At 35.3% G+C, this 27348-nt stretch overlaps 1 protein-coding gene across 3 annotated transcripts in view; it reads left to right on the forward strand.

Moving 5' to 3' along the window:
* The window catches only part of LOC118185639 (uncharacterized), a 669417-nt gene that overhangs the window by 533621 nt on the left and 108448 nt on the right, over positions 1-27348 (forward strand). For all 3 annotated transcript variants that reach the window (XM_085813050.1, XM_085813052.1, XM_085813051.1), the window contains one exon: positions 17690-17732. In XM_085813050.1, the coding sequence (XP_085669176.1) occupies positions 17690-17732 (43 nt within the window). The remainder of the gene's footprint in view (positions 1-17689; positions 17733-27348) is intronic.

Below are 27348 nucleotides of genomic sequence, written 5' to 3' on the forward strand. Positions count from 1 at the left end.
TTATTAATATTAAAATTATGCATTATTTCCTTTCTATTTATAGAGCTTCTTCTTAAAATACTTTCTTAAATATGACATGAATTTTTGGCTTCTGAGGCATCTTTTAAATCTAAAAATGTAAGTCAATTTATAATTAATGCTCTATTCGGTTCACTTTAAATTAGAGAATTATTAGGAATTAGCGAAATACTTTAAATAGTACTTGACTTTCTCTGAACATTTCTGAAAGGGAATAAAATAATATTTTTTTTTTTTTTTTTTTTTTTTTTTTTTAAGTATTATTTAAAACTTGTAACTGAGTTATTATAAAATGTAAGGGGAATAATTCTTTTAATTATACTTATCAGATTTTTTTTTACCCTTCATTTCAACAATACATAATCCAAAACTCTTTATTACGTTCTTAAGTGCGCATCTCATAGCATTTGCTTTACAATACCTTTTAACAGATTGCTTTCCAATATGAACAATTCTTGCTTAAATAGTTTTATAACGTATTTGTCAACAGGATTTCAATTTATGTTTACAATTCAATATTAAGGTTATTATATAGTTAGATAACATTTATAATTATTATAAATTAGATACATTTAATAATTAGATTTCTTCACAGTACTTTCACAGTTGTTTATAAGTGAATAAATTCTTCATTTCAAATACATTTATAAATAATTTAATGAATATTTATGTATTTTGTCAAAGGCAGATACATGGTTTTTGCAATAATATGCAACAATAATACACTCAAGAGCCAAAACATTATGACCACCTGTCAATAACGAGTTGGGTCATTTTTGGCGCGCAACACAGCTTCAACCCGCCTTGGCATGGATGCCACAAGTCCTTGATAGATGGCCGGAGACAGATTGTACCAGATGTTATAGCAACGGTCACGCAAATCCGAGATATTGCGAATTGGTGGTCTTTGACCTCTGAGCTGCCGTCCCATGACATCCCAAATGTGTTCTATCGGATTGAGATCCGATGAGTTAGGCGGTAACTGGAAATCAGCATCATGTTCCTGGAACCACTCCAACACAACTGTAGCCTTGTGACACGGGGCGTTGTCCAGTTGGAACATTCCATTTCCAGCTGGAAAAACAGAGGCCATGTAAGGGTGCAACTGGTCCGCAATGATATTCAGATACCCTGTAGCATTCATGGTCTGCTCTACCACAACCATGGGTCCCAGAGACGCCCAAGAGAACGTCCCCCAGAGCATAATACCACCACCACCGGCCTGTGTATGACCTACTGTGCATTGAGGGAGCAACTGTTCGCCTGGAAAACGGCGTATCCTGACACGGCCATCGGCGTGATGAATGACAAACCGTGATTCATCTGACCAGGCAACTCTCTCCCACTGATCCATGGACCAGTCGCGATGTTGCCGGGCCCAGCACAGGCGCAGTTGGCGATGACGTTTGGTCAGCAAAGGCCCACGAGTGGGACGTTTGCTGCGTAGCCCCATATCCAACAGTGTCCGCTGAACAGTGTGCTCCGATACTTTTCTACTTGGCCCTGCATTGTATTCGGCTGTCAGCTGAGCCACTGTCTGGCTCCGGTTTTGTTTCACCATGCGAGACAGTCTCCGACGACCTTTTTCTTTGATAGCGTGTGGACGTCCAACACCATGTTGTCAACTGCTGGTTTCACCGTCATTCATCTACTTTTCATACGTACTAACAACTGTATATCGCGAACAACCCACGAGTCGTGCAGTTTCGGAAATACTTGTTCCGAGCCTTCGAGCCATTACAATCTGCCCTCTATCAAAGTCGCTTAGATCCGCAGCCTTTCCCATCACACACAGAAGTAAGTGAAAGAATGATTCTTCAGACTCTCCAGCAACAGTTAAATACCACTTCCACATGATCACGTGCCTTCCACGTCATCCAGGCGCGTTCATCGCAAAATGTCGGGCTGGTCATAATGTTTTGGCTCTTGAGTGTATATGGATGCGAAAAAAATTTGTTTTATTTAAAACATTTTGGCGTTTGGAAAATAAAATAAAAGTCGCGAATACTCTATCAAGGGTATCGAAAGACGTATACAATTTTAAATGTACCGTAAGGTATTTTTCATTCTTTAAGCATAACATTTTTCTTAAAATCTATATTTTTGTAGTTCAACAGCTTAGAATTTTATAAAACAAATTCATAATCAAAATCGCTGTTGTTAGTTATCGAAAAATAACCAAGATGTGATTTTTGCGGAAATGTCACTAAACTATACAAATTGCTATTATCCATCACGCTATGAATGTTTCTTTCATGCGAAAGTGTCCCTTTTTCGATTTGTATGGAAAAACTATCAGAATCCTGTCAAGCGAGCTTCTGAATGTAAATAAAGAACACACCATCTGGTGACCCAAGCTTCAAAGCAGTGCTTCACTTCTAGTGTCAATTGGCCCCTCCTTCCTTTCCTCCGTGATTTCTAATATAGTATGGGGCGTTAGTGATGGTTCTCAGGATCTTATTTTGCAGAACTTGGAGCCGGTGAATTTCACTTGCCTTAGCACTTGCCCAGGCCGGGGAGGCATATGTGATAACAGGCCTGATAATTGCAGTGTAAAGCCTTCTTTTGCGTGCAAGGTTTAATCCAGAGTTCTTAGAAAGTAGTGGGTAAAGCTTTTTCACAATGCCGTACGCTTTTCCACACACACTGTTTATATGTGTATGCCAGGTAAACGATCGATTTAAAATGACTCTTAGGTATTTTGCCGTACTTACAGTAAGGACTGTTTTCCCGAAGAGCGTAACATTACAGGTGAGGGGGGTCTGTGGTCTTGAATTTTCTGATAACTAAAACTTTGACTATTCCGGGTTGATCTGAATTTTCCATCGTTGACACCATGCTTCAATATTAGGAATAATCTGCTGAATCTTTTCCAAGGCGTGGTTTGGTCGTCTGGACTTCGCGATGATGGCGGTGTCATCCGCGTAGCATGCTAACATAATATTAGGGTCTTGACTAAATTTTGGGAAGTCATTTACGTACAAAATATAAAATATTGGTCCAAGGATACTTCCTTGTGGGACACCAGCGTAAATTTGATGTGGGTTTGAACTGGAATCTCCTTGCCGCACTGAAAAAGTTCGGGAGTTCAAAAATGAGCTGAGGATGAGAATAATTTCCCGTGGAAAATTCAAATTGATGAGCTTAAAAATAAGTCCTCTATGCCAGACGCGGTCAAATGCTTTTGCCACGTCTAGCATGAGGATAGCTGCACTATTCTTGTTATGTAAAGCCGCTCCAATATATTCAGTGATTCTGACTAACTGATGAGAAGTGGATAGTCCTCTTCGAAAGCCATATTGTTCATCCGCCAGAATATCGAGGAAAGGTTTAATTCTATTGTAAATGATTTTTTGAAGAATCTTTCCCAGTGTCGACAGGAGGCTAATTGGTCTGTAACTGGCCGGCTCATCGGGAGGCTTGCCTGGTTTTTGTATCAAAAAAATGCTTGCATGCTTCCACGGGGTTGGAAAATATTAATGCGTCAAACAAGCATTGTAGATGCTAGTCAGCTTGATAATTAAACTGTGAGGCAGGTTCTTCATCATTCTGTTCGTAATTTTATCACTTCCAGGCGCCTTTTTTGAGTTGGTGTGCTTGACGATATCTTTTATTTCTAACGGAGTAGTGAGCCTAATCGTGTTGTTCGGTGTGCTAATCTCAAGCCATTCTTGAACAAAGTTGTCAATATCAGAGCCACTATTATTCGGAATTACATTCGGAGTGAACTGCTCGCTTAGGTGCTTTGCAAAAGAGTCCGCTTTTTCGTGATCGGTACATGCAAAACCGTGTGTTTAATGACCTGGAATCGTAATTTCTCCTCTTAAATATCCTGCCAGTTGCGCAGATTATATGCGCTGTGGCGACAAGCGTTCATTCATTGGCAGCCAAAATGTAAAATTTTGCATTTTCCGTTGAAACCTGTATGCATATCAATTTGTGTCCAGTTTGCTTTATATCTTCTCGGTGCGTCGTGTTTTTTTTAAGAGTGTACTATCAGATAAAAAATTAAATTAACTAAATAAATTAAACAAATAATTTTACTACTAAAACAAATAATTTTAAATACAATACATTATAAATAAAAAATTATAAATAAATGAAGAATTATTTTACCTTGGATTGTCGTCTTTGAGTCATGTGTCGACGGATGAGCATCAGGCTAGCATACATTTACATGAGTGAGGGCAGGTCTGCGACTGACATCGACTGACTCTCTCATCTACAAAGGGAACATTTGTGATAAGGAGGTGGTGTAAGAGGTGGAAGGAGTGGGCGTGTTAGATGAGCAACAACATCGATTTCTGAAGTCTTTCTTCAGAAAACATATGTGTAAACTTGTCTGAACAGGCCTTCTTTTTATTTTCGTCACAGATAAGGCGATAGCACGGACACAACGGGCTTTACTTTAGCAAACCTCTCAGAATTTGCGTCCTGGTTTTTCAAAACAAATGAGGCTTTCTTCAAACCTGGAGAAAGGCTACTGTCATTAACTTTGTATGGAACTGGCTTATGCTCCTCCTCCTCTGTGTGTTGCTGTTGGAGAGGCATCAGGTCTGCTGATTTCAGTATCATAGCACTTTTAACGTGTTCAAATATGCGATTTTTATTCTTAGCAATTGTTCTGATCGGCAATGTGTCACAATTGTTGGACCCACATAAAATACATCAAAAGCATATAATTGTTTTTAGCGGGAAAATATTTCATTTAATAAATTTTTGAAGGCATTATGTAAAGTTTTTAAAAACAAGCACTAAATTAATTAAGGTTAATACTACAAACACATTTGTAAATTGCAGTTTTTGATTCGAATCATTTGTCTTGTATTCTTTTTTTTAACATGATCTTTTATGGATGAGTGCCCTTTTGTCCTATACATCTTCTTCGAAGCGTGAGTAGCTGAAGCGTCTCTTGTTCCGAATGTCTGATTCCTATTCAACTCACACCAGCTTTTGAAAAAAGCGAGCACTGGATTTGAAATGCAGTAGATTAACATCTTTTTTATTATGTACTTTACCACTGTTATCTTTATTCTACAAACAATTTTTTCCATTATTTTCATCTGTATTTGACCATTCGAATGATTGTTCATCTGTATTTGACCATTCGATCGATCATGGGCTATCGAATGATTGTGATTTTAGGAAAAGTAATTTTTCTGGTGGAACGAAAGCGATACTGATGAAAATAATCGATGTTAAAAATGTGAGGCTTGTCCTCACATGCGGCGTGCTCTAAATCGATTAGAAGTAATAGAAAAGAAAAGTTGCTGTAGGTCAGGAAGCGTTTAACACCTCTGGTTTAAGTCGATTTGCTTAATAATATTTTACGTATAACTTATATACCAAAGTGGTAACGATATATCACTGAAAATAAGCTATCCAACTGCCAAACGTAAACTTGACGAAACGCAGCGTGGCCACATCACTGAATAAGTGTCAGAGTACAGTTATAGATGGTAAACTGGTTACAGCAAAGGCAGTCATCTGGAAACACATGGATTGTATACAGTGCTGAGCTCTTTCTTTTTGCCGGCTCGTGGCGTATGGCATTGTTATTTATAGGTTTCTCGAAGTGTATACATTTTCATACTTTTTCTGGTATCCTCGATGCGAAGATACACGGTGTACAGACATACAGCGCATGTGCAGATTTCTGATTGCGTTTTCTTTTAAGTTCATTTGGATGAACCTGTTGCTTTGTATGAGGCCTACAGGTTTGAGTTATATTCAATTTTAAGCCTGAAAAAATTTAACGACATAAAGTATTTTGCTGAAAATTGTATTCAAAACAGCCGAATTATTTTTCCAGTATCGCTCTCTATCTATTAGGATGTTTACAAGATAATTTGAAATGAAATTGCTTCCGGCCATAATAATTCATCTGTATTATTCCAGATTTTTTTCTTATTTATATGTGTAAAAAGCATTATATAGCTCTCGCCGCCGATACACAGTCAAACTGGCCGTGGTATGGGCAAAACTTGGCCATCAAGGGATTATATTTCGATATTATGTTATATGTATTTAATAGCAGTGTAGCGTCAGAATTATGTACATTCTTCAGGTGTACAAAGCATGTTAATATTATTCTGTAAAGAAGATACAGTGCAATCTGTAATCCAAGGCAGAGACTTCAAGCAAGTGTGGAACCTGGCCCGCCATGCCATAATCCAGCTTCTAAGGAAGTTGATTCAGGATTAATTGTGGACATCAGATCCCTGTTACAGATCTTCCTGTACTTCGAAAACAGGCAGTTAAAACTGTAGAGACAGTGGAAGTTTCTATGCTACTATGTATGTGGGCCGAATTGGAATATTGCCTATGACAATAAATTTTTAAAGATGTAAAACATTTTCAAAAAAATGGCGTTGTTCTAGGTCATATAGCTTCCAGACTATGGTTGATGGTAATTGTATTGAGACTGTGTGCCCACTCTGTATTTCGTACACACAGTATACAGTATAAGTCTAGTAACATGCAAGAAAGATTCTGAAATAAGAGATTGACTAATATCTAGCATTACAGTGCCGTAAGTACCAGATTAGATGGCAATTGAATCAGCAAAGGACCAAATAATATTTCATAGAAATGCGTTGTTTACATTAAGATATCGTACTATAAATTAATTAGCGGAATAAGTACTATGTGAAAAGCTAAACTCATTTTAGAATGCTTCTGTAGAATTTGGATACTGAACGTGAACAGGGGAACTTTAATTACTTTAGTTTATTCATATTTGTTATGCTGATAATATTGATCCCCAGCGTTAGGAATTTAAATTTTTCGCCTTTTTGTAAAGTCATTTAAATGCAGTTCACACTTTTTTTATATATAGGTTAACTGGAGTACAAAAATTTAAAGTGGTATTTAATCATTTTCAGCTCATTTATGTGCTTTATTGACGAATTTCACATTGTTGCTAAACCATTTCACTTTTATCGGTAAATGCCGTCAGCTTTCGTCATAACGCTATAGCCAGTGCATCCCTTCCATCGCCGAATGCGTATCTCCTTCATAACAACCCTTATCCTCGCGTGTGAAACACTATCTCAAATAATATTAGTAGGGAAAAACTGGTAGAAAAGTGCAGGGGAAAGTTGCCACAACTAATGACTTCTTACGTGTAGAAAGAAAGGCCATCACAAAAATCAAAGGGTCGTCCCACATGAAGAGTTTCGCCAAACCACTCAAATCTATTACAAAATGTTGTAAGGATGGTGGAGTAAGGGGGAAAGTACACGGAAGTGGGCATTTTGGCCTTGGCTTCTGCTGCCATTAACCTTCAACGTTAGATTGGAGGTTAGGAGCGTCTGTGGTCCTGGCAATTACCGTAGATCCTTCGTTTGTTGTTTCCATCTGTGGAGAAGAAAGAATGGTGGTTGGAAAGGATGTCGAAAAGACAGTTTCTGCTGCTAATTTCAGACGATTACGCCATGTTCTTCGCAGAGTACTGTAATTTCTTGCGGAGTTGATTTTCCTAACTATGATTTTGATGTTGAAATGAAATAAATAACCAGCTCAACATCTATGTTTAAGTCTAAGTGACCTGGAGGGTTTTCGGTCAGAATATTATAGTTATTTCTCATAAATTATTTTATGAGGAATTAGGAGAGCAGCAACGTTCGTTTTGAAAACATTTTTTAAAATTTGTTTTTTCCCTTATGGTCGAGTAGTTTGTTTTATTTTTTAAAGCCATATATTTTATATAAGCGTATGTTTTTATTTGAGGCAATTGTTAAGATAGGTTGAATCTAAAATGATCTCATTACAATAAAAATAAAAACATAGAAGTGCACATAGTCGTCTACAATATATGTCTGAAATAAATATCAAATTATTTATGTTACAAAAATGCATAAACGTTTAGGAACTGGTTGAATTTGTTTTTCTGTTGTACGTTCCATCTATATATGAATTTAATTGGTATGATAATTGAACTCTTGAATATGTTACTTCTCTTGGTAGTCATCAGTTGGTTTAACAATTTCTACAGTTGTTGCACATAATCAACAGGAGAAGTTTCAGTATAGATTTCTTTATCAAAGATTTCATTATAAACGTTCTGTGTTCGGGTGTTCAGATGCTAAATTGTCTTCACTTTGGAAACTGAATATGTTGGAAATTGTAGAGAGAAAAGGCCTCGAAGCATCAGTTCTAAAGCAACGGACGATAACATTGAAATGCGCTACATTAAGAAAACTTAATTTGCTTTTTTAATCCCTTCTTTTTTGACAGTTTTACGTTTTCCAAGTCGGTTAAAAGTATTTTCACTATTTTATTCCGTAAACGATATTATTTAATGCGCTATGTAAACATAATTTTTCATCATTTTACAGCAAAAAGAATATCTTAATTCAGTCGTTTGAAAATACGTTATATATATCTTACGTTCTTAAATCCGTGCTCTTAATATTCATTCGTAATTGTAAAAAGTAACCCTTGGGTGTTAACAAGTTTCCATTAGTTTTCTGAAATTAAGATGGTGTTTAATTTTTTTCACATATGCATTCGATATAATTTTTCAGTCATACTGTTTTGTTTTTAGCGGAACATTAAGATTTCTTGTTACTCCTGAGAAGACACTCCATAATCCTTAGTAAACTGGTGTAAAGTTTCTGAGATAGTGATAATTTTAGTGTTTTAATGTCATGATGTACAAATTGAGAGCACTAAAAAAAGTTCATATCTTTATTGCCTAGAAAACACTGCGCCAAATGAGTTCATTAATTAAAAAAAAAATGCCTAAAATGTGAGTGTAAGAAAAACAGCTTTGATTGATGTAGGTTTTACATTAGCAGAATCGCTTTCGGTGATGTGATATTTATCTCTCATATTTAGTTGCAGCTGAAAATGGCGATGAATCACCAAACCTTTCTTTCTGTTATTTATTACAGGGGAGGAGACAACACTTTTCTTACTTTTTGCAGGTACTTTTCTTGCATTTCGTTGCAGCTACAGAAAGCGATAATATTGAATCACTGAAAGCGCTTCTGTTGAAAAAAATGGGGTGGGGGATATGCCTTAATTAATATGGTTTTTCTTGCTCTCTGTTCCACTTGGCATGTCATTGTTCGCCATTTGATTTAACATCCTTCAATACGGATTATATATGTGTTGAGAGACATAAATGGATAGCGTCATCAGCGGAACGTTCTTCAAAACGTGCTGATATTTACAGTCGATCAGGCATGTGTTAAGTTCTTGTTAAGAAGTATTATTTTAAATCCTTTTTTATCGAGCATGGTATCAATTTGTAATCGTACTCGATAACTGTTGTGCATGAGTAGTAAAAAACTATAATCCAATCCTTTTGTACGGTTTTAGGAACTGACTGCACGCACTAGTTGAGCTCGCGAGATTGGTGTCAATGGATTCGCTTGTCCTCTAACTGATACAGGGATCAGAGCGAGAACAAAACACTCAACGGGTGCCAATAACAAAATAAAATAAAAATAAATAAATAAATAAAAAAGAAGGAAAATTAGAAAGAGTAGAACGAGTTCAGACTAAATAGAAAGAAAACCACAATCGTTAAAAAAGCCTTAAAGGCAACTCACAATCGTAGTGAAATTATCATCTCCGACACTAAGCCGAAGATTACGCTGGCGGAAAAAAACGTAGAGGAGAGAAAAAAGAAACCTTTTGAAAGGGACGCGTGAACCATTACGCTGCCAAGACGCAATAATAACGTACAGAATAAAACAGCGCAAAAAGAAAAAGTCGTTGGTTATAAAAACCGAGATAAACATCAAGTTATACTGCTGCTAGCTCTTCTGGGTATTCCAAGCCCATCGTGATCCGCCATTAAAGCGGGGTGCTCGGCCGCGCTGTAATGGCGTATTTTTACGAGGCAGTTAAAAGCTCCAGAGCTGAGAAACTGGGCTCGTAAATGTACCATAATTCTGCAGTTGTTATCGTCGAGGCCGAGGCTTATGCCCGGTGCTTAATATTCCGGCATTACAACACAGTTAAAGGCCGGCGTGACAACTTGTAGAGCTCTCTCCTTCCAGCTCGACTTGGAGTCGAGGCTTAATCGTTTCACACTGCCGGTTAATTAGCTGCTGGCAGTTAACTGATGGCTCTGTCGGTTTTCTTGGGAGCGAGGCCAGATTTGCCGGCGCCTTCACCATCACAACCGGATGTGACGTCGCAGTCAGGATATTTGTCCGAAGTAGGGGTAACATAAGTTGCCTTTTTTTTGTGTGTGGCCAAACCATAGATTTAATATATTGTGTCTTGTGTTGAACAGAAACATTTTAATTTTATTAACCATGCACCTTCTGTTTTATCATTCGACTAATAATGCCTGTCTTGCCCGCCTTTTGTTTGTTTATGGTAATCTACATTTTCAGTCTATTTGCAGATACATTTGCATCAACGGTAAGAATCATTCTTGTTGAAAAGTATTGATCAAAGGATACGTTTGTTGTAACGTTCCTTTTTGTTTTGTATTCTTCCTGTTTGCATAATACACGTGCAGTGTACTGTTCAAATAATCATCGCTTTACATTTTTCATCATTTTACAGTCCCAAACTGAAGATGCTGATTGACCAAAACTTCACATAAAACGATTTTCTTCAGAGTGAATAGAAGTTTTATCAGAGTGGTATGTTATGTAGCACGCAAAATGAATGATAAAACAGAAGTAGTGCGTATTAAGATTTCAAAACTTACTGCGTAAAAAAGCTTGAATATCCCTGTAGATCAACTTAAAGGATTTTGTACGAGTTCTAGGAAAAATTATTTTTATATTTCCCATCGATTTTCTCAGACGGAAGAATAATTAGATTATGAAGTGGTTTATTTGATTACGTCGAAACACACTACAGCTATCTGCCTAAGAGGAGGGATGCCTTCGTGGAGCACTTTTTAAGGGAAAATGGCTTGTATACATTTGCATCACCGGTAAGAATCATATACACGATACGCATGGTGAAAACGCTCATGCAGACAGCCGTTCGTCTGGAATCAAACCTAGCTCGGAACTACCAGTATTCAGCAACCGAACCACTTGGCCGCTGGATCGCCTGATCGGGTTATCGAAGCGTTATCAAGTAATTTGTAAAAACCATTGATTAAGGATACATCTTAACGAAAAGTTTCAACCTTTTGTAACAATTGGGTATCATTAGCATACCAATATCCTTAGGATATTTAAAGCTCATGTAAGTTTTGTAATAATATTTACAATCTATCTGCATATACAACGAAGAAAGTCTGTGTGTTTGTTCGATAATAACTCAGTCACTACTAGAGCTATCGTCACCAAACTTTCTTCAATTCTTTTCTGGGTCCTGGAAAAAATCGAAGTGTCGAAGTCCACTTTTTTCCCAAAAATAAATAAATAAATAAATAAATAAAATAAAATTAGAGATATTAATTAAAAACTCTTAAAACGCTAATTTTCGCCCTCATTTTTCCGAGTGGCAACAGTGATATATCAGCAACAACGGCTGCATGCCATTGTGTCTGATACAATGAGAATTGGTTTATTTTTCTACGGAAATTTTTATGTGGGGTTCCATATCGCATCAGGCTGAAAAATGTATGAGTATGAAACGTAATTTTTGCACCGTTCTTTAAGAAGGATTACAGTGTTTACCACTGTAATCCTTCTTAAAGATTTTTCTCTATTGTTAGATGCGTTATTCTCAATCTAACTTGACTATCATTGGGTACTTCCGCTAGTGTTAGAATAAAAGTATAATCTCTAGCATCTTGTAAGGAAGTCTTTATCGAATTCTATAATAACTATGATTGGTTTTGGTTTAGTTCATTACGGCAAAGCACACGAGGGCTATCTGCGTAAGGGGAGGGATGCCTTCGTGGATGAGATTCTAAGGGAAACTGGCTCGTAAACACGTTACACGTGAGGAAAATGCCCATGCAGCTTGCCGTTCATTGGGATTCCGACCGCGGAGCGAACTACGAGTGTTCAGCCACCAGCGGCCACCGCTCAGCCGGCCCAGATTCCAGGTTGAACGCGCAAGCTGCTTGAGCACTTTCGTGTTTTCCCCATGCGTAACGTTGATACGAGACAGCTCCCATTAGAGAGTCCTCCACCAAGGTACTCCTCTTCTTAGGCAAATAGTCCTAGGGTGCTTCGCCATAATCTAATAAAGCCAATGTTTTTCACAGACAGCAAGCTATGAAGGATCTTAGCTATAAAATAACACTTCTTAACTATTTTTTTAATTAAAGAATTTTTTTTTATAAATTAACATCGAAGAAAAGAGATATCGGAACATAGGTGACATTATCGCACACTTTATAATATTGGATAATAAATCCACAATAAAGTATATATTGCAGCAGTTTTTGCACTGTACAAATTCCAAGACTTCTTGCATGTAATGTGTATTTTGTTGGACCCGTTTGATTGATTAATAAATCAATCAATTATACGTTTCCTGCTCCGCCTAGATGAAGACACGTTACAAGATAAATTTTGAAACCACGTTCGGAAAAGTTATCATCCTATAATTTGCTTAGTTACAGGTACAGCTTATAGTTACAAGTGGCTGAAACAAGAGAAATTCGCCATTTGGTCGTATAGGTTATAGATACAATCCCGCTGCCCTAATTGTGCAGTTCCGTGACAGTTATGATGGAGAACATACCGGAGATAGTTAACAAGTCTCCTACCCCTCCTTCCCTACCACCAAACACACGAGGAGACTTTCGACTAGCTAATTTTTAAGTGCCGTAGACACTAGACATTTACAAACAAATCTTCGGATAGATTGCAACGAACTATACCACGCAAACCACGATAACTGTCGTGCAGCAACGTTGTTCACTGGAATTTGAACCCAGGTACAACTACTAATGTTTTAGGACTTACCCCGCTTGGTCTCTAGTGACTGATACCTCTTGAAATAAGTCTAATGAGATGCTACCTATGTGCTGAAAAATGTATTAAAGAAAATTGCTGCTAGGAAACTGAATGCTAGGAAACACTTTTAAGTCTTCTGAATTACAGATTTACATGTCTGGTAAATGGGTTAAATTTATCTGTACGCCGTTATGAAATACTATGAATATAACACAAAAATATCACTGAAGAAGGAAATGGTAATCTAAATGTATATCATTAAGAGTATCTGCTGTTAATTCCGATAATACGGTTTCTTGTTTTAATCTCAATGGGACGTGGAAGTTCGCATGTTAGAAGAGATTCTTCAGAAATGCGAAGTCTTGTATTCTTCAAAACAATGGACAAGTGAAATGTATGGATGGAAAGTATTTCAACTGACAAAACCGGAAGTCTCTTTCTTTGCGTTTATTCTTTCCAAACCTAGCGTGAAACTTGGGAAATATCCGTTAAATTCTTCACGTGAAGTTGAATAAATGATAGAGAAACGGTCCTTTAAAATATTAAATGTCTGGATTTGGGCTGCGGATGGCCATTGCTAGTAACCATGGTTACCTTCTTGAGTTCCCAGCTGCGGCTGTTGAGCCGCCGATCACGTACAACTTCCCTTCAATTTCAAAGCTCGTGAGCTTCTTGACACTCTTTTGATGCGCCCTGGCGATCTTTTGATGTTTGGCCTCCAAGTTTCCGTAACAGCTTAGCTTGTGAAGCAAGGGGAGGAAGAATACTTTTTTTTGGGAGGGGGAGAAATATTTCGAAGCTTCAAAAATTGTGAAGAAATACGAAGTCAGACGAGGTTTGGGAAAAGGGGATTTTGTGTTGGGACGGCTTTTTTTGATATAGCTGGATTCTACCGATGTTTCTTCGAGTGCTTTTCGTTTTTGGATCCGTGTTTTCTAGAAATGTGTAAGACTGTGTTTTTACTATGTGTATTAAATATCCCTTATGCGAAATATAAATCCAGAAGCGTTAGGGATATGGAATATACAAGTTGTTTGTTTATTTTAAAACGATTTTAAAGAAGAAAAAAATTTTAATTCTCAAAACTGCAGAATTATTTGGTCATAATTCAGCGAACCTTAGCTACAAAAACATGCAGTAAAATAGCCTGATTTAAAAACTTCATACGTGAAACAAGTTTTTAACAAACAACAATCATTTATCTCGTTCCAGAGAGAGATATTCTTATTGTGCAGTTTGTTAAAATCGAGAATTATTACTTCTAAACAGCGAAATTTTTCTTTTATATATATATTTAAAAAAAAAAAAAGCAAGAAATAAGGTCCGAAAAATGTATTTACTTTTACGAGCATTTCAAACGTAAAGATTCTAATGCGGTATGGAAATGCATCAAAATAAATAATAACCACAATAAATATCCCCCTGTCAATAGTTTTTCTTTAAAAGAAAAGTTTAAGTTTCAAAAATGCTGAAACGTTCATTATTTTATTGTGAGAATTATTAGCAATGCAGAGCGTGTTGGAGAAACCTTTATTAAAATAATTTATGTGAAAATTAGTGGAATATATTACCACGTTTCATAAAGCATGAGTTTATATAAATGATTATAATAAAAACAAATTCTATCAACTATTACATAGCAAATCGATGGATGTAAAACCATATATATCGATAAATATAACTGGGTTTCAAAACTTCAATGAAAATTTCAGTAAAGAATTTACGATTATTGTTTATTTCTGTTACAAAGAAAATCACAATTAACTTTCGTTGGGAGGGGGGTCAAAATTAACTCTTTCTGTTACGAAAATAATATTCCAGCTTATAATTTTTTTTTAAAAAAAAAGAAACTTCATTTTTTTTTTATCCTTAGAGTGTCAAAAAGAAAGCCCATCAAGATCAAACAAACAATCATACATCCAAATAAATTCTTGAAAAGTGCCTAAAAAGACGATAATTAAATTTTAATCTTTTGTTTATATTTTTTTGTGTTAAAGTCCATCGATGTTTTACAAGTGAATTGTTATACGCTGTAGGAACTACTCAAAAGAGCAATTTTTAGTAAGCGGGGACTTGAAACACTTCTTGGATTACAGTTAGTTGCTTGGTTTGATTGTGGCAAAACACGCAAGACTTATCTACTTAAGTAGAGGGATGCCTTCGTGAAGGATTTTCTAAGGGAGAACCCGTATCGATGTTATATCTGAGGAAAATCACTAAACCACTCGATGCAACCGGCCATGTCATAGATAGATTTGAACCTGAATTGAATCACTAATTTTTAACGATTTTTACCACTCGACTGCTGGCGAGCTGCAATTACCGAAAATAACGGACAGATGTCGTTAGGTTAGGCCAGTAGTTGGCAAACCGTCGCATGAGGGGCGGCGCTTCAGCCACTTACTTGAGTGTGGCTCTACCACGAATCGAATTCGACTATGCGCGGAAGAGTAGCGGGCGCGGAGTGGCGAAAAATGGCTGTTGAATTTTCTTTCTTCCTTTAAGAATATATTTTCTTCTTTAGTAATAAATTAAATAAACTGTCGAATAGTTTTCGAACTGGTACGAAAATTCGTATGATGATTTTAATTTGCTACGTTCAAGTACTGCTGTGTATTACAAATAGTAAAAATACTCACGTGTTAAAAGTCCAAATACAATTTCTGTGAGTCTGAAACATTGTATTTATTTCCCAAAGAAAGGGATCATTTTTTCTGAAAAGCCGTCGTGTCTGCTTGTTTTTATTTTTTTATTCCTCTTACCAGCTTAGCGGGGCGTCTTTTTCTTATGCAAATATTTATTAAACGTTTTACTGCTGGAGGAAAAAGCGTATGAGATAAAACATTATAAAAAATATGGGAGGAAAAGCATCCTTTCTTCATCAGAGTACGCTTTGAGCCATAATAATAATCTCATTTACTGGAGAAAGTGACTTCAACTACGGATGGAATTTCATTAATTTTAAATTGGAAGAGACTTTTTCCCCCTTCTCTTTCCTTTCATAGCTCTTCTCCGCTTTAAAAATCTCGTTTTTAAGTGCTCTAGAAACGGATTATTTTGTTGTCGTCATATGTTGTACTGTTAATCCTGGTATGTTGATTGCTGGAAGCATTTGTTAACTGGTATGTATGCGTGTGGTGGTATTAAAAAAAAATAGGAAGATAATATTGTATTCTATTTGGATCAAGAAATCTCTTTTTTAGTTTTAATTCTTATTTTTGTGCTGTAGCGTAGCGGAATCACGTTTTATCCTTTTTTTTTTTTTTTTTTTTTAATATTCCTCTTTTTTTCACATAGGTAATGGAATTTTATTTACAGCTAGATTGCACAGTTGATTGTAATTGAATTTTGTTACTGTTTGTGGCGTCTGTAAAGAGAAGATTACATTACGGTTTTAGAGGCAAATTTTTGTTCTAAGCTTATAAAATTCTTTGAATTTATTTTTCATACGAACCAAACTCCTTGTTTCTTATAGCTTGCAGTACTTTTTACAGTAGACGGTATTTCTTTATGAATAAGGGGGAGGGGATTTTTTTTTTTTTTTAAATTAAGATATTAAGAAGCCGCATGACGGTCACTGTATAATGCTTTCTCGTTTATGATTCGGTGTGCTAATCCAGGCTGAGGTATGAGTAACTTTTTGTTCATTAGAGTCGTCTGAAATCCGCCTGTACGACAGTGCTATCAAGAGGTTCATATGAGACATTCGAAAGTTTCAATTTCTTTTCACCACTAATTTTTAATTAAAATTAGGATTGTGCTGGACTGTGTTACGATCTAGGAAATTATATAGAAAACTGATAAGCTTACATACAGTGCGAAAAAGTAAACAAACAAATAAAATATACCATAACTTTTCAGGTTTTCAGATACCAATAGCAATAAATTTGTTGCATGCAGGAAATATAAATAAGGCACTAAATATAATTCGATATAAGCTGTTTCTTACTTTTGTACTTTTCCATTTCAAATTTTAATGTAAATATTTTATACTCGGCATATGCGATAATTCGATACAAACGAACTCTATATAAGTGGATTTGAATGTACTTGCAAACGAAGATGATAAAAACTGATCATTTTTGCCCGTTACTCATCATTCTTTACTTTGTAGGGTTTATGTTTATTTTAACTAACATTTATTTTAAGTTTAAATTATCTTTCCTGTCAAGCCTTACTTTCCCCTGGAATTGCCAATGCCAGAGTATGTAAATTTTAGTAGAACGCGCAAGGATTCAAATTGTCAGCGGAACTATTCTGAGTTAAATAGAAGGGAAACGAGTTCGAAGGTGTGCTTTCTTGCTTCACGAGCGTGGAGGTGGCTAGTTAGAAATTGAAGAACCACGCGTTTCGGCCTGTGTGCTTGCCTCGGAAGTTTGTTAATCTTTCAACGTAATATTCAGAAGTTTGCTGAATTATCAGCGGTATTTTAGAACGCGGTGAGGTTAGTTACGTTTAGAGAGCCTCGTAGTTAGTCACTTGTTATTATCTCTTTTCAGTTTCTTATTTTTATTTTACCGCCGGGTCGGCGTAGATTGTGAGCGTAAAGAGCACGCATTTGTAATTTCTAAAGTTGAATAAAAAGGGATTTAAACCCTTCTCAAGACTTTGGTCTACTTTCCAGTTCTTAGCAGTCACCACTATTGTTGCGTGCAGTTTGGAAGCGCGCAACATTACAATTTATTATACCGAAATATAGTTATGAGCTTTTTTAAGAACTTTTTATGAAATTTTAGACATTTTATAGATTTCTCATTCATTGTCTAGTGATTAATATTATGTTTATTAAATTGTTAAGTTCTGTATAATTAAACGTGTTTGTTTTCTCCCAGGTGCCACCTGACCTACCACCGCCTCGACCAGAATCTCCAAAACGTAAGTTTTCTGCTTCATTCCTGTATAATATATTAAAACTTTTGTCATCTTTAATATGCGTAATCGAGACATAAAAGTTACAGATAACACAGCTCAGAATGTCTTATTCGAGATTCATTTAACTATTCTGGGATCTAAAACTTACATTCAAGTTGTGATGTCTGTGATATTTTTTTTGGGGGGGGAATTAAAAATGTGCTTGAATGTACTTGATTTTATTTTGTTCTTTACGCTGCTGAAAAATGTATGATTTTGTTTACCAGATGTGAATCATTCTTCAAAATAGGTGGTATTCAGAAAACTTGTCATAATGCTCTTTAATATTTAACCTGCTTTTACTTATGACATTTAATATATTATTACATTCAATAAACCATTTGCTTTCTTTTATTTATAGCTTAAAATATATTTAAATAATTTAAATTTATTAATAGTTGCAGTTCAGAATATCCCCCTTTTGCGTCAATGCAACATTTGCATCGTTCTAGCGATAATTGATAGTTTTATGAAATTTTTGCTACTGATATTATTCGTGATGGCTCTTTTTAAAATTTCCTGTATGAAATTTTAATTGATATGTACTATAACTCTCGTGAGTGGGCCGATAAAATGAGTACCAAGTTCGCTTGGGGACTAAACACCGGTGGTCCTGCGACAGGCTGACCACTTGTCCAAGCAAAAGATGCACAAGCACCCCGGAGCCAACTGTCTAGAAAGCAGATATCAGGGCACTGCCCGCCATGACTTTCTTACGGCTGTTTGTGCGTGGCGTTGCAAATGCGGTCAAGAGCGGGAGACTGCCGAGTTTACTTTAGTTTCATATGCTAAAACAGGGAAATTTCCTGCATTGATATTATTCGTGACCGATATGATTTTAGACTGGATCCGAGGCTGCGGGCAAAGAGTTGGAAATTACCATTTTCAGTGGATGAAAAAAGAAGCATGGTCGCATGAATCTGGAAAATAACGTAGATAAATTCGATACTTGATGTTTTCTTCTATTACGGCCTGTAGTGATGCAAGGCGATCAGTACTTGTATTAAGTAACCAGACGGTTTACTTTCGATTATCCTGCCAATGATCCAAAAATCTATTTTGGAATTCCAAACATCGTTTATAATTTAATATTTTTAATCGCTCCAGATGCTCTTACTACTGAACTGCGTTGTAATCTAAGATAGCATATGTGGTCCAGATATTTCTGTCGGGGGATTTTGATGTGTTTTTGGCATTTTGCAAATCCGGTTTTTGGCTTGATTTCTTACTGGAGGTTCGAGTAAATAAATCCATGCTTTATGGACGATTGCTACGTTCCAGATCTGCTTATAGACGTCAAGATGACTCATACTCAAGCCTATTTAATGTGGATTCGATTCGTTTTGGACTCTTCTATTCAACAGTTTTTGGGGGATGGTGAGAATGAAGTTACACTGTTAGTAGACATTGTCTTAATGCATTTTTCTGCGAGTCTACAAGTCCACCAAAACTTTGAATGCTTTAATTTTTTTTTAGATTCTTCTTCTCGTTTTGAATTTTAGATTCAAATTTCTAGTCACTCCTTCTATACTTTTTACCTTTCTAATCTCACTCTATGAATCGAAGAAGGAGTCAGGTCTGATGGCGGATTTATTAAAATCGTTCGAGCTGATCATTCTGTGATGGGTTTCAGCTGTTGAACGTTTCTCAAGAAACAAAATTTTGATCATTGTGTTTGAAAGTGAGATAATTTAAACTTGTTAGAACACTTCATTTGTCTGAACATACTCTAGTAGACATAGAAAGAAAAAATACCGATAGACTGATAGCTGATGCTACCAACAAATGATTATCCAAAACTTTAATGCTAAGCGAAGCAGTTTAAACAAGTTTTATCCCGGTGGAACAATAAAATAAACTTTACTATACAACTTTCTGTACTTTACTATACAACTTTACCTCCGTATAAGTGTTCTGTCAGAACTATTTAGGTTTCGAGATGTGTCGTTTTTGCCATAAATCTGATATAAACTTTGAAATGATATTATTCCTGACCTATTCGATTCAAAACTTTTCATTAATTGAGGCTTCTGTCTGAAGAGATTTTTCATATGCCATTTTTCTTGTTTATAAGTTTAAATATAAATTACACGTAATATGGTTGTAACTTAAAATTTTCGCTTTTTAATTGTAAAGTTGTAGTACCCAACACTCCTACAGCATTTCACTATACACCAGAATTTCACTGTTGCACCCAACAGTGAAATACTGGTGCATTTAAATGAATGATTTATTTGAAAAATATTTAAAAAGAACTCAAATTTTTAAAAAAATTGAGGAATATAAAAAAAAATGGTTAGAATATTTTTCTTTGGTTAGAGTATTGCATCTCTTGTGCAGTTGGTAATACATAACAACTGATGAAAGTTTTGTGCAAATAATTCGAAATTAAAATAATATAAATTGCTTTTAAATTAACTGTGCAAATAATTTGAAATTAATTGGAGTTTTTCATTCAAAACACTTAAAAAATATTAAATGATTCTTGTATAGGACATTTTATGGAACATTAAAAAAAAAAAAAAAAAAAAAGATTAAACACCTTAAGAGCGACTAATTTAAAAAAATTAATCAAACAAAATAGACTTTCTGGACAATTTAGGTCACATTACACTTTTAAAAAAATATACGTTTTTCGCCGTTGATTCTGTCTTCCTACGTTCAGTGATCTTCAAAACTATCAAGAACATCCATTTTCTTGAAGCTCTTATTTATTATTGCTTCATCATCCATGTACCACAGTCCACGAGCAAAGGACGGTAACTACTGCGTAGACGACGCAGACGATAATGATGAAGTGATGCAGATGATAATGACTACGCAGGCAATGACTGCGTAGATGAATATATTTTAAAATTTAGGGAGCTTGCTTTTTAACACCTTTAGAAAAGGAAAAATTACATAATTCTTTAAAAAAAATTCAGAATTTTTTGCTGAAACCCTAGGGGAGGGGAAATACGCGAGTAAATTCGGTATTTTAATTGATGTCATGTGAAATGAAGTTGTCGTCGTCTGAAAGTCCATCCTTACTTGATTCATTTCTTCTGTAGTGGATCTACAACCAATTATTGAAGAGATATTTATTTATTCGTACAAACTTTCTGAAAACGCCGTATGTACAAAACATATCTTTTTTTTATCTGAAGACGCTATTCAAATAAGTAACCGAAAGCCTGAAAAAACTCGTAATACGTGAGGGGAGGCAAGAAATCATGGAATATAGCAGCTGTACATACACAGTCTCTTTTCTTCAAATAAGAGACGAATGTTTTGACACTTTTTTTTTTGGTAAGTGTCAAACCGGAACTGCTAAAAAAAACATACATTAATGTCACTTTAAACATGACGAATTGCGAGCGAAAATATTTGCACGTGTTTGCTACATTTAACTTAGTTAACTCCTCTCGGGAAAATCATCTTGTATTTTTAACTGCCGTTGCCGAAGTATAATTAGTTCGGGAAGTATTTTGTGCTTGGCATATTCATTTAACTGAGGCAAATAAGTGAAGAAATTTGAGAAGGAATTTTTTTAAGCTGAAAGGGAAAAGCTTCTGTAATGACATTTCAAGAGAGATTTTTTTGGGGACCCATCAAAAGGTATTTCATATTTCCCTCTCTCCAACTTATGTTTAAAATTTTGTTTTTTTAGTTTTTCAGTTTTCCACTATTAAATTTTATTACCTGAATATTTTTATTCGCCTTTAATTTAGCGAATTTTATTTTAATACATAAATTTAAATTATATTTAAGCTTTCATTTCCAAAAGCTGATGTCAAAGCACATATTGAATATTCAGTAAATCTTGCCACTTAACTATTAAAATTTGGAGGCTGCGGTCTCATTCGTTTTATTCTCTATATTATAGCAAAAAAAATTGCAGTAATTGATTAATTACATATTAATGTAAAGATTTATTACATATTACCGCGAGGACTGCTTTATTACATATTATCCTATTTCCAACTAATTACATTCGTCAGGATATAGTTAATAAATGTATTTTTTAATCATTGACGGAAATTTCTACTGCTTAAAATTAGTGCAAGATTAAAATTATTATTATGTCTTATTAATTATTATATTATTATGTCTTAAGAGTTGCTTATATTTCAAACAGGATTTTTTGAATAATTTATGGCAGCCTTTTGCTAAAACATTGGTACTGCTTAGACATTATTCGTGGAATACATTAGGGTAGAATTTTTGATAGAGAAACTTATTGGTCTTTTTGTAAAAGAATGATACTATTTAAACATGAATCATGTAAAATTTTGATTAGGGTAGTTTTTTTTCTCCCCCTCCTTTTTTCAAAAATATTGGTCTCATTTTACAATTGTGGACACGTTTGGAAATTCTTATGTTTTTGAACATTGTATGCTTATAGAAAACGTTACGTTTCACAAAATGCAAACTTGTATATATCATTTTAAAGAGAATTTATTACTGAATTCAATACAAAACACAAAATTCAATTATTTGCAATACCAAAAAAGTTAAACGATAATAGTTATCGATATACATTAGATAGTGATGTTTGCAGTGAGTTATCAGTACTTAGTAGGGTACCCTTTATTTTTGATTACAGCTTCACATCGACGTTTCATTGAGCTGACAAGAGTTTTAAGCTCTTCTTTCGTTATTACATGATGCCAGGAAACAATTATAGCCTCAATTAGTTCCCTTTTATTTGATGAGCGCCTCATTCGGACAAGAGTTTTCAAACGGGGTTCTTATATGGTTTTGAGTAGGGAATGGCACAGTGGAATCTCATAAATCTTAAAAACGATTCGTAATATGGAAATTACATCTTCGGCTTTTTTCGCCATGTTTATCTTGAGAAACCACCTAAACTTAAGATCACTAAACATTTTAAAATCAAAACTTCGGATTAGTTTTATTGGCATTCGGCATTTATTGAAGTTTCATTAAAAGAAGAGCTCTATTGTTTCAATTTCAGTGAATCTGGATTACCGGTATCCCCGTATGCCTGTCCCTGAATGCCATTCGTTTAATTTCCTGGATAAATTCTGCATTCCATGTTTAGGATTCATTTGTGCTAACTCTTGCAAAAGCCCTTTACACTCAATGCCTGTTTAAAAAGAAAATATAAAAAAATCTGCAATACTAACTCAAATATTGGTTGTCAAATTATATTCAGAAAATGAACTACAAGAATTAAGAGTTTTAACTATGTTATTCATTTACTAATTTCATTTGTATCTTTGCAAAAAAAATATAGGTGTGTTATTAAAAACTATAGTCTTATTTTTTATTTTTTGAAAACTTTTAAGTGTTTGTTTTTTTCCTGGTTGCTTTCCTTACATCACGGATTTGAAAGATATTTTAAATTCAAGAATTTTTCTTAGTATTCAATTCGTATTCGTATTTCTTAGTATTCTTCGAAACATTTTATCATTCGTATGGTTTCTTAAGACTGAAAAACAAAGCGAAGACAGTACTTTTTCTTTTTTTTCTTCAATTCTTAATGAGATCAATTTCTGTTATTCTATATTTAATACTTTTTCTAAAAATAGCCCTTTCCACGAAGGACTTTTAAAAGTTCTATTTAATATACTTTTATGTTTCAGAATGTCCTGTGCGGATTAAAAAAAAAATAAAAAAAACTCGAGTGTTTTCTTTTTTGGACCAAAGAGGCGTCAGCTCAGAGAGGTCTTGAAACGGCATTTTGAGTCAAACCACAAAAAGCGTTGGATCACTTTTCAGATTGTTGCCACCAAATATTATCGCCCTGTATTATAATTAACGAAATTAAATAATGAACAATCTGCATGAATGTATGTATGTTTCTGGTACTGTAAAAAAACAACGGTACCTAGACCCATTGAAATTTTGATTAACGTAGTCCTTTACCCGAATATGAGCACCTGGAAGCCCAAATTTGGAATTGTTTTATTGTCTATTTCATATTTTTTAAAACTTTTTGATTTTTGATTAACAAACTCAACGATTTAGAAACGAGCAATGGCAACACTATACGAAAAAAAAAATTATTTCCAGCACGCGAGACTGCCTATTGGAAAGTCTAAAGATATGCTGTTTTTTTAATATTTTTAGCCCAAATGCTCTGGGAACGTGTATGTGTGTGTGTAAATGAAGAAAGAGCACCTTAGGGGAAATATAAAATCTGAAAGCTTTCAGTTTTTTTTTTTCCCCTTCCTCCCATAGGAGAAGGGGTTAGATTCCAAGAGCATGTATTTGTAACCATGCTTACTGTTCGTCTAATAATAGTTTTCTGTAATTGGTAAACATTCGGTGAAGGGTAAAACAGTTCCTGAAAACTAATCTATATCTTTTACATTTAAGTGAATTCGTAACGTAGCAAAAATATCAAACCAAATGAAATATCTGATAACATTCGAAAACGATTCTTCTCTGGAGAACACTGACTATTAATCTCTCTTGAAATCCGCACTTTCGTGGAGTGTCTGAACTTCTTTTTCTCCCAAGTGGCAGAAGATTTCTTTCTGGAGTGGACAAGCTTTAAAACGGAGTAGGAGTGGCCGAGACGGCAGTTATCCTCCCAAGATAAACGGTCACTTCAGGAGAGGATTTCTGTGTCTTATTCTTTCGAGAGATAAACTCCCTCTCGCTAAAGTGAAGTCTTCTTGAGATGAGGATATTAAGAGGAATAATATTGAGCGGAAACGAAGCGATGCATTAACTTCTGGCATCAGTTTATCCGAAGTGGGGGTTCTGTAATGGCGACGAGGCTGATAAGAATTGACGAAGCCCAATTATAGTGTCTGTTACCAGTTGAAATTGTAGTTTACAAAGATAGAGTGTCTGTTCTTATATACACATCTAAGAGTTGCTTAAGTGTTTGGATGTCCTTGTTGGTTATTTAATTTCTTTCGTAGATTTTAATCTCGAATCTTTGAGAAAACTAAGCGGAATAAATTTTATTTATTCCCCCCCCCCTTTTTTTTTTTTTTTTTTTTGTTTGTTTGGCCTGTTGTAATTTTGTTTAGGAAATCTGTCCTTGTGGGAAAATAAGGAAGGAGAGGCATTTTAAATTATCGTTTTCTTAAAGGAATCTCAAACGTTTATACCATAATGTTGTTGCGTTCTACGGGTTCGTGGATTTGGAGTAATTGTTGATAACACTTGATGAATAATTAAAACGCAATTTATGTGCCAGTATTACACAGGAGAGCTCCAAAGACACGTTTACAGTTGTCAAAGAACAACGATAAACACGCTGAAACAATCATCAACACCGCCTTCAGGCTACAACGGTGAAGACAGCTTCACACCAAAACACTAAAGTACAGCTCCCGATTCGGTTCGGTCACTCTCAAGCTAATCTATGACCTCAAAACAGTACTACTGAGCTCAACACTCCTTTCTTCGCGTACAGGCAGGGTATACCTACCTTCGAGAACATTTCCGAGGAAAACCGCTAAGAATGCATTCTAGAATGTTCTTGCTCCATGTATGGCATATCGCCAATTTTGTTGTCAGATGTCGCCAAATGGTTGATTTCGCGCCAAATTTGGCAAGCGTGCCTTTCCGTGCCACTTTCTGGCAGCTCTAACCCCACTTTGCCGGAAAGCTATCTCACCGTATCTGGGCATTTCGGAACAATACTTTTCAATCAAAATGATTGGATCTGGTTTTGAAGATTTATTACAATAAAACTACGTAGCAGTAAAACTACTTAGCAAAACTACTTAGCAATAAAACTATACTTAGCAGTGCTAAAGTGCTATGTACAGTACTTGAAACAAGTAGTTAAAAACATCTTTATGGGAAATAAAATTTGAGGACAAATCATGTTTACTCTGTGAACTGTAATCTTAAAAGTGCACTGCGATGTGCTACTGTTGCTACAACTTCGAAATGAAGGAGTCGGTACCGTTGCTCAACAAACTGGAATACCGCAACACAGCCATTAAGAAGTTACCTCTTTCAGCTAAATGTAAAGTAGAAATTTCGAATGCAAGTACATGAATAATCAGCTTTCCTAAGTGTAAAGTAGAAGTTTCGAATAAATCCGACAAGTGTGGCATGCATGGCCACTAGAACCTACGGTGTTTCTCCGAAAATAAAACCGGACCTTAAATTAATCATTGTTCCAAGAAGCCGGTTAGTGTTTATTTTGAGGAGGCTATCTTATTTGTTGATGCACACTAATTAATTATGGTTAAATTAGTAAACATCATCTTAAATTAGTAAACAGTACATATCGTTCTGAGGCTTACTGTTCTTCATTTAGTTTTAGAGACTGAGTAAATTTTTAATCTATACTTAGCAGTTATTAATTATATATTAATGAATCTAATTGCGTTATTAAATGTTTTTTGTATTTTTCTAAAGTCATTTTCTTCCTCCTTCCAACATGTCTTCGTGGTGTAACGGTAGCACACTCGGCGCGTATTCGAGAGGTCCAGGGTAGGGTCCCGCGAGGGCATTGCTCATTTTTCACCTCTTTTGCTTCAAAATGACCTAATAACTCTACAGTGGCGCCCGAACTAAAAAGGTGGTGGACAGTGATTCGTTGCCACCAGAATTTGGCAATTGGGGCCTTTAAACGCCCGTCGCCCTTTAAAAGGGGAAGTATTTTTTCCCTCCTTCTATCATGCCTTCGTGGTGTAACGGCAGCACGTTGGGCGCGTATTTGAGAGGTCCAGGTTCGAGTCGCGGCGAGCACAATGCTCATTTTTCACATCTCCTGCTTCCCCTCCATACACACACACACACACACACAAAAAAAAAAAAAAAAAAAAAAAAAAAAAGACTTATGCAAAGGAATGCAAAGTATTTTGGTAGTTTAGCTATATAATCTTTGTATAAATTATTTTATATCATTAAAATAAATTAATAAAAAATTTAAAATAAATCTGATTATTGGAAAAATTGAAGTCTTTTTATTTGTAGTATAATAATTCACTTATTTAAAATACTGCAAAGTTCTGAGCATAAAAAGTTAAAATGGCGAAGGGTCGTAAAGCTATAGCCTGTGTAGCTTATACGAGATGTCATTTAGAAAAAAATTCCTATGAGGAAATTTCCATTCTTCATCAACTTGATATATTCTTTCTAGTTACCGCTTGTTTATTCTCGTTCCCTTACGTATAAGCCAACAAATTTCCATACACCGCTCCGTTTTAGGCGCAGTCTAAAATCGTTTCCGCGGGAAAAATCGGTCCCTCGCAGACGTGCATACCTCAACAAGTTCTGCGAAATGAAATGTAGCAGATACGTACTGTACTCTGTACTTTAGCTGTTTGCGAGACATTAACCTTTATCCAGTGGGCGGCTGAATTTGGACTGTGTACCCAGCTACCCATAACTTTTCCTAATTAAAGTTATGGAAAAAATAGTTCAAATAAATGTTATAAATGACATTGAATGCATTATTTTTTTAATCTGCAACTGCATAGAGCTAATATACATGGTTTTGAGATGCAGACGCGTTCGTATGATGATTCGAGCTTCATTTTTAACCTACAGCTATCATCTTATTGCTATTTCCTTGTTGAAAAAAAATGATTTGTTTTGCATTCTTGATGTGGACTATGTTCTGATTATTTTGATGCTTCCTCCGTATTTATTTTTA

The sequence above is a fragment of the Stegodyphus dumicola genome, chromosome 3, assembly GCF_044657685.1.
Source record: "Stegodyphus dumicola isolate Sdum_Otavi_A_Nest chromosome 3, ASM4465768v1".
Classification (NCBI taxonomy): Eukaryota; Metazoa; Arthropoda; class Arachnida; order Araneae; family Eresidae; genus Stegodyphus; species Stegodyphus dumicola.